Source organism: Oncorhynchus tshawytscha, unplaced genomic scaffold (genome assembly GCF_018296145.1).
Source record: "Oncorhynchus tshawytscha isolate Ot180627B unplaced genomic scaffold, Otsh_v2.0 Un_contig_8419_pilon_pilon, whole genome shotgun sequence".
Taxonomy (NCBI): Eukaryota; Metazoa; Chordata; class Actinopteri; order Salmoniformes; family Salmonidae; genus Oncorhynchus; species Oncorhynchus tshawytscha.
Window position 1 is genome coordinate 1 of NW_024607685.1, and position 8,603 is coordinate 8,603.

Consider the following 8,603-nt stretch of genomic DNA (forward strand, 5'->3'; position numbering starts at 1 on the left):
GTTCATCAGCAACCTAGTATATCGGATGGTGTGGTTACACCCCACAGGGGTGTAAAAAGGGGGATTATGAGGATTGTGTTATGCACTATAGCCCGTTACCATGTATGTGATTGAATATTATCTGCTGTTGGCTTGTGTGGATGTATGGGTTATGCAACATAGCTGAATTGAAACATTGTTAACCGTTTTAGGGCCATGGGCCTCTCATGATAGAAAAATACAGAACATGAAGACCGGACCTGTGCAATGAGTTGGGGGGGGCACATTCAGAACGTAGTGTTGCGAGAACAGTCTGTTAGATAACAGGAGCCAGGTGCCTGATAACTGCATATTCTACACAGCTACGACTGACCGCTGAAGCGCTTAGAGGGCTGGGACCAGCCTCTGCGCCAACAATAGGCTGGGTGAGTCAGAGTATATTAAATATCTTTGTCAGGAGCAAGTCAGTTCTGTTTTGCCCTGCGAGGTGGGACAGAGAGCCCGTATATACGAAAATACCATTTACCACTTATTGCTTAGCTAATAAACAATACATAGCATACAGCGGTGCCTCATTGTCATATTTTCCCTGACACAAGTGAAAAAATTGAGGGATAAACCAAAAATATAAACGGTAATTGAGAAGTAAAAACCGTAAAGTTGTCATGTAGCAAAGTAGGCAACACGTAAACAAGTTGTGACCGGAAATGGCGTCAAAATGCTGTGAGCTATCATGTGATGCTACTAGCATAAATGGACCAACACTGAGCAAATGTAGCTTAAGTCAAATGGTAATTTAAAACAGTGGTCAAAGTAATATTGCTGGCGCATGGATATAATGCAAAATAAATGTTGCCATCACCCCAGTTACTCAAGTCAGGTCATAGACCTCAACTCCAAGTAGGAACCACCAAAACAATAGAGACACAAGTATTACAGTTAAGTATTACAGTTAATGTTTATTTGAGTCAAAACAAGCAAATGCAGTTACACACTGGACTAGAGTACCCGTTAACTATTGCATGTCCCACGTCAGATATCCATGGCGTCGTCGCCGGACGGGCCGGTGGCAGCTTCAGAGGTGGCGTCGTCGCCAGACGGGCCGGTGGCAGCTTCAGAGGTGGCGTCGTCGCCAGACGGGCCGGTGGCAGCTTCAGAGGTGGCGTCGTCGCCAGACGGGCCGGTGGCAGCTTCAGAGGTGGCGTCGTCGCCAGACGGGCCGGTGGCAGCTTCAGAGGTGGCGTCGTCGCCAGACGGGCCGGTGGCAGCTTCAGAGGTGGCGTCGTCGCCAGACGGGCCGGTGGCAGCTTCAGAGGTGGCGTCGTCGCCAGACGGGCCGGTGGCAGCTTCAGAGGTGGCAGCTCGCCAGAGGTGGGCTTCAGAGGTGGCGTCGTCGCCAGACGGGCCGGTGGCAGCTTCAGAGGTGGCGTCGCCGCCAGACGGGCCGGTGGCAGCTTCAGAGGTGGCGTCGTCGCCAGACGGGCGGTGGCAGCTTCGTCGCCAGAGGTGGCAGCTTCAGAGGTGGCGTCGTCGCCAGACGGGCCGGCCAGCAGACAGAGGTGGGTCGTCGCCAGGCCGGTGGCAGCTTCAGAGGTGGCGGTGGCAGCTTCAGAGGTGGCGTCGTCGCCAGACGGGCCGGTGGCAGCTTCAGAGGTGGCGTCGTCGCCAGACGGTGGGCAGAGGTGGCGGTGGCAGAGGTGGCGTCGTCGCCAGACGGCCGGTGGCAGCTTCAGAGGTGGCGTCGTCGCCAGACGGGCCGGTGGCAGCTTCAGAGGTGGCGGTCGCCAGACGGGCCGGTGGCAGCTTCAGAGGCGTCGTCGCCAGACGGGCCGGTGGCAGCTTCAGAGGTGGCGTCGTCGCCAGACGGGCCGGTGGCAGCTTCAGAGGTGGCGTCGTCGCCAGACGGCCGGTGGCAGCAGAGGTGGCAGCTTCGCCAGAGGTGGCGTGTCGCCAGACGGGCCGGTGGCAGCTTCAGAGGTGGCGTCGTCGCCAGGCGGGCCGGTGGCAGCTTCAGAGGTGGCGTCGTCGCCAGACGGGGCCGGTGGGCCGGTGGCAGCTTCAGAGGTGGCGTCGTCGCCAGCGGCCGGTGGCAGCTTCAGAGGTGGCGTCGTCGCCAGACGGGCCGGTGGCAGCTTCAGAGGTGGCGTCGTCGCCAGGACGGGCCGGTGGCGCTTCAGAGGTGGCGTCGTCGCCAGACGGGCCGGTGGCAGCTTCAGAGGTGGGCGTCGCCAGACGGCCGGTGGCAGCAGAGGTGGCGTCGGGCGGTGGCAGCTTCAGAGGTGGCAGCCAGCGGCCAGACGGGGTGGCAGCTTCAGAGGTGGCGTCGTCGCCAGACGGGCCGGTGGCAGCTTCAGAGGTGGCGTCGTGGCAGGCCGGTGGCAGCTTCAGAGGTGGCGTCGTCGCCAGACGGGCCGGTGGCAGTCAGAGGCAGCTTCAGACGGGCGGTGGCAGCTTCAGAGGTGGCGTCGCCAGACGGGCCGGTGGCAGCTTCAGAGGTGGCGTCGTCGCCAGACGGGAGGTGGCAGCTTCAGAGGTGGCAGCGTCGCCAGACGGGCCGGTGGCAGCTTCAGAGGTGGCGTCGTCGCCAGACGGGCCGGTGGCAGCTTCAGAGGTGGCGTCGTCGCCAGACGGGCCGGTGGCAGCAGAGCGTCGGTCAGACGGGCAGACGGGGTGGCAGCTTCAGAGGTGGCGTCGTCAGAGGACATGCGCCTCAGCTTCTCCTCAGAGGACAGGGCATCATTTGCCGGAGAGCTACCATGGTTTGGAGAAGCTTGGGATTCTACTTCATTGGTCTCTAAATACTCTTGAGAAAAAACAAAAGGAACAGTTGGGTATTCTACAGCAACACATCTGTGCTACACGGTCTGGGCCAAATTGCTAATCGAATTTTGAGCAACATGAACCCAACAGTTTTAAAGTATATGTTTCAAGCCGTACCTTCTCTGGCTTGTTTAGCGTCAGACCCTATGGATCGGAGCAAGGCCAGGGCATGCACAATGGAGACGTCATTTGATGACAGCTCTGAAAAGGGTAGGTTAAGGTACACAAGCAAAAGGTTTGACAACATTATTTAGACTGAGTTACTCTATGCTGTTGAATGAGTGTCAAACACAGCAGCACCATAGACAGTGACAAAGAACATAGCTAGCAGGGTTGTGGAAAGAAACACTTACCTCCAAGTCTCCTCTGCAGAGAGACTTGATCTTGCTTCTGGGACTTTCCAACAGGGTAACAAGAAACTGAGGAGAAAGTGTTGACAGAAGTTGAGTTCACACAAAATAGCTACATATTAATAGCAGTGAAGAATAAAAGATGACCAACGCGGAAGATACAGACAGTCAAATATTAATACCCAACTTATAAAGTTAAGCATATTTACCAAACAAATCCCTTAAACATTAGTGAACCAACCTTTGACAACCCCCACAGTCATCACAACGAGCAGCAATTCTCTCACACCTCCCATGATCATGAAAATAGTCTGTGTTATCAACAGGTAATGTCTTCCCATGGCCTGTATGAGGCTTATATAGGCCACTAATGACCGTTTACCTGACAAACATGGCTTAACGATCAATTAACAAGCTTGATTGAGTTGTTACGTTCAGATAGAAATAGACCATGTAGAACATATGTTGATTCTTATCAAGTTGGTGGGCAGGCAATCTTTTCTACTCCATATATTGCATTTATATCTGTAATGATTAACCCTAATGGTCTCAGATCAGCAGTAGAAAGAAGTAGGCCTAATTATTTTAGGTTTTACAATGCTCCTGGGAAATGGGTAGGCCTCCACCTATAGTCCTTCACAGTTTTACAGCTGTGATATATTTATTTATTTACATAGATCACATACATAAATAAATATGTTAGCTGTAGGCAGCGTTGAGATAAAATTCCCATATTCTATTGCTACTAACATAAATCCTACTATATCATGTTTTCCTCATTTGCTCTGTAGGAGGTTCGTCATATGAAGGACATTCAAGTGGATGTGACCCCTAACCTGCAATAGGGGCTTAGTGAGGTGACAGACATCCTGTAATGGATCTCCAGCTAGTGTCTGAGGACCTGGAGAAGGCTGTGTCTACAGCTGTGGGGCAGGACAAGCATGGTAACCTAACCTCACTGTATGAAGGATTTTATTGTTATGGATAGTCATCTCCAATCTGTTCAAATATCACTGTTGTTGATAACACACATTACCAAAATGATTCACACTTGTCTTCCTATTTCCACATAATCTGTCATGGTTCCCCACCCCAACAGGGCATAAAACCAACCTCTCTTTATTGCTACTGCTAATACACCCAAATCCAACAGCGTTCGAGTATCTTATTGCTTAGTCTAACAAGTACACAAGCATGTCACTTTATCCATCCACACCCACTCTACTGCCGCATGGCCACTGCGGCTGAGACTTTCACCCTCTTTACAGGTATAGCAGGTAACCAACCCCACCCGGGTCTTACCCCTAGGACTTACCCTTTGCAGGAACCTGCCTGCTGCCTACCTTCCGGGACTCACCCTATTCTTATAGTCTACAGGAACCAACCTTCGGATTTACCCCTCTAGGAGTTACCCTCTCAGGTTTGGGTTTACCTTCCGGGACAAATACCACAAAGCGACCGGTCGTAATACAATGGGACTACTGAATAAGCTCAGGCTTTCTAGGTTTGTACCCTATAATTGGAACGACTCTCATCTCCCAAGATGCAGAATTAGTGATAACGGGTGTAGGAACTGTGCCTACCTTGTTTCTGTTTCACTGATTCGGAATCTCTAGTTCGACTGCAAATCAACTCGCAGTGCCAACTGTTTAGGTTCTAATTCTCAGAGTAAAAACTCTGACCGCTACCCCAAAGTGCTCACTCCTCCCCAACTCAAGGCTGACATGGTGATTGGTACCAGACTGTGTCTCTTCTCATCCCAGAGGATCCCACCCATAGGATGCCTGATGGCTAACAATAACATAGCCTGACATAATGTAAACGTTATACATTAAGCTCTCTCCCTCAGTGACATGAATTTGTATATTTCATATTCTCAGAACCCAACAGTAGGTTTTAAGGTGTGGCTGCATGTTTGTCGTGGACGCATCGTCACTCTTGATGTTCTTTTTCCAAGTCTGAACTGGCCGTTCTTCTCTTTCCTTGACTAATTGAAACCTCAGGGACAGACATCCTGAACGACTCTGATGTCAGAGCTCCCATCAGCCCTCTACACCTCACTGTGAGTAAAGCCTACCTGCTCCTGTAGGGGTCTCCATATGACAAATGGCACCCTATTCCCTATTTAGTACACTACGGTTGACCAGATCCTTATAGGCCCTGATCAAAAGTAGTTCACTACATAGGGAATAGGGTGCTATCTGGGATGCAAGCATGGTGTAGATTTTCCACAGGAAGTTGACTGTCCAGACAGACTCACACACCATATTCCGATCTATTCCTGATTAGTGTAAAATACATGCATATTCTACACAGTGATGATGAGGATGATTTCCATATTTTGCCATTTGAGTTAATCAACCTCAGAGGAGAAGTAGAGTGTTTGTTTCTCAATCCCACGCTTGGCAGGAACCTCCGATGTTGATGCTGGGCGGGAGCAAAAATGGGCTCCCGATTGAAAGACTCTGGTCTACTTTAGAGGTCTAGCACTGTATTTCTGTTCAGGCGTACCACTGGTCTACTCTAGGACAGTGATTATATTAAGAGTGAATATCTATTCAGGCGTACCACTGGACTTTGCTTGAGTCTGTGTTTGTGTTTCTCTTCAGGCGTACCACAGTCCCCACTATGCTATGGAGGTCCTGGTTCAGTCTCTGCTGGATCTAGACGTGAGGGACAGCCAGGGGCGCACCCCTCTGGACCTGGCTGCCTTAAAAAGCCATGTGGAGTGTGTTGACGTCCTCATCAACCAGGAAGCCTCCATCCTGGTTAAAGACTTCACTCTGAAGAGGACCCCCATCCACGCTGCAGGTAGACATAAGGATATCACATAGAGCTTCTGTAATTAAAAAGTTTTCCTGACCAAGATGGCCATTTGTTTGGTCATGTTGCTAGGACGACAATGTCCACTCTAGGGATATTACATGGTATCGTGTGAAAATGCCCACTAGACACTGATCTAAGGTCATTTGTTGTCATGTTCTCCACTAATGATTGAGGATCTAGGGAGGGTAAAGCTGATCCTAGATCAGTGCACAGGGGAGACTTCTATCCAGAGCCAGGTACACAGCTAGCAGGTGACAGGCTTCGATGGCCTCAGCCCCAAAATTCTTTATTATCCGCTGTGTTAACATCATGAGGATGTCATCTCCAACACTGTTCTAGAAATCTGTCTGTTCATGTGAAGGTTATAGTCGTCCAGCAATCTGCTCATATCCTCTCTGTTTATCCTCTCTGTTTATTACAGCCTGGTTATTACCAGTTTGTAATATGACCTGTTGTCGGTGCTGAGCGGATACACAGACTGTGTGTACTCACTGTTCAACAAGGGAGCCAGCGTAGAAGCCAAAGACAAATGGCACAGAACAGCTCTACACAGAAGGGTTGTGAGGAGCGTTGGCTGTACGCGCTCACACACAGAAAGAGAGGGGGAGGCACAACGCCAGCTTCCTGGTTTGGGAAGGTAAGGGGCGGAGCCATGTCCACCTGGTGGCGGCGTCCGGACACATCGGGGTGCTGGGGTGGCTCCTACACACCGCCCAGTCAGTGTGGACCCTCCCCGTCATCACAGACAACCAGGGCTACACGCCACTACACTGGGCCTGCTACAACGGTATGTACTGGACAGAGGGACGGCGAAGTGGGCCAGAGGCCACAAACAAATACACACATAAACATAGCGTGTCTTAAATCACCACAGCCAGCTTCAGGAGGGCACGAACCGAGACAGTCCGCACAGGAACCTTAAGAGTCCCTCAGACAGAGAGAGAGAAGAGGGAGGGATAGGGGGAGGCACAACAGGCCCACACTCATCCTCTCGTACCACCAGGTTCCCTTCCAGCAGATACTGGACTTCAGAGGAACTGCTGCTGCTATACCCCATCTTTACCTTTACCCACAAAGGTCCTAAACGGTAGAAAGTGTCCGGCCAACAGACAGACGCACACCTTATGACGGCAATAACCTGTAGTCCAAGGGGATAGTAGCACTTCACTGAGAGCAAAACAGACAGGGACCAAAAGATGTGGAAGAAGCATTTTCAAAACCAGTTTTGACTGTAGAAATTGGGCTGAGTGTTTGTTCTGAGAAAAGACATAAGGAGTGATGTTTCATTTAAGTTTCATGAGAGTGATTGTCATGTTTATCCGCACACTAAGACAGTCAGAACACACCTAGCCTCTTGTCTGTAATCCACGTGGGAGGAGGGGAAATCATACATTTTGTATGAACAAATATTTTAATAAAATCATTCATGTCTTAAGCTCTGTGGGAATAAAAAAATGGTAGCATTTGCTCTGATGGGTAATTGTAAAGATTTAATGCATCCCAAAAGGAACCCTATACTGAATAGTACACTACTGTTGAACAGGGTCCATAGGGTTCTGGTCAAAAGCAGTGCCATTTAGGATGCTGGTATGTAAGCAACAGGACTTTTTGATGGGACATATTACATTATTAAACCTACCTGTCCTTTGGCCTCTAGAAAGTAAATGATTCATTAATGTATTCTTTCTTGTGATATTTATGTCATCATTTTGTGCCTTCGTTAGTTACTGAGGGGAGGTTAGGAGAGTAGGGGCACCTGTATGAGCGACGAGAGCTGGTTTTACATGTAAGCATTCACTAATAGGAAACCAAGTCAGTTAGGAGAGAAGACTAGTAGACACCCAGCAGAGTAATTTAAATGCAAGTTGTCAACCGTGATATTAGTTAGCACTGACACCATTAACCCCGATTCTAGCAACATCCTCATATGTACCAACCCCAAACACTCAGTTCCACAACCATCAAGTTAAAATGAACTAGAACCCATTCCACATCATGTCAAATCAAAATCAAATCAAATGTATTTATATAGCCCTTCGTACATCAGCTGATATCTCAAAGTGCTGTACAGAAACCCAGCCTAAAACCCCAAACAGCAAGCAATGCAGGTGTAGAAGCACGGTGGCTAGGAAAAACTCCCTAGAAAGGCCAAAACCTGGGAAGAAACCTAGAGAGGAACCAGGCTATGTGGGGTGGCCAGTCCTCTTCTGGCTGTGCCGTGTGGAGATTATAACAGAACATGGCCAAGATGTTCAAATGTTCATAAATTACCAGCATGGTCAAATAATAATAATCACAGGCAGAACAGTTGAAACTGGAGCAGCAGCACAGCCAGGTGGACTGGGGACAGCAAGGAGTCATCATGCCAGGTAGTCCTGAAGCATGGTCCTAGGGCTCAGGTCCTCCGAGAGAGAGAAAGAAAGAGAGAAAGAGAGAATTAGAGAGAGCATACTTAAATTCACACAGGACACCGGATAGGACAGGAGAAGTACTCAGATATAACAAACTGACCCTTGCCCCCGACACATAAACTACTGCAGCATAAATACTGGAGGCTGAGACAGGAGGGGTCAGGAGACACTGTGGCCCCATCCGATGACACCCCGGACAGGCCAAACAGTAAGGATA

At 49.7% G+C, this 8,603-nt stretch overlaps 1 protein-coding gene and 1 pseudogene across 3 annotated transcripts; one reads left to right on the forward strand and one right to left on the reverse strand.

Annotated features, from left to right (window-relative positions):
- Positions 1–925: 925 nt before the first annotated feature.
- On the reverse strand, positions 926–3,498 carry LOC121842810 (annotated as a pseudogene).
- Positions 3,499–3,599: 101 nt separating this feature from the next.
- LOC121842811 (serine/threonine-protein phosphatase 6 regulatory ankyrin repeat subunit A-like) lies at positions 3,600–8,034 on the forward strand. 3 transcript variants are annotated; one of them, XR_006081322.1, is made up of 5 exons: positions 3,600–4,093; positions 5,153–5,211; positions 5,759–5,960; positions 6,397–6,762; positions 6,850–8,034. XR_006081322.1 is itself a non-coding variant. In XM_042312565.1 (4 exons), exons 1-4 carry the CDS (start codon positions 4,024–4,026, stop codon positions 6,438–6,440), a joined length of 375 nt encoding a protein of 124 aa, XP_042168499.1. In that variant the 5' UTR covers positions 3,600–4,023; the 3' UTR covers positions 6,441–8,034. The 3 variants fall into 3 exon arrangements, 1 of the variants encoding a protein (XP_042168499.1); XR_006081323.1 differs by having other exon boundaries at positions 6,979–8,034; XM_042312565.1 differs by having other exon boundaries at positions 6,397–8,034.
- The last annotated feature ends 569 nt before the right edge of the window (positions 8,035–8,603 follow it).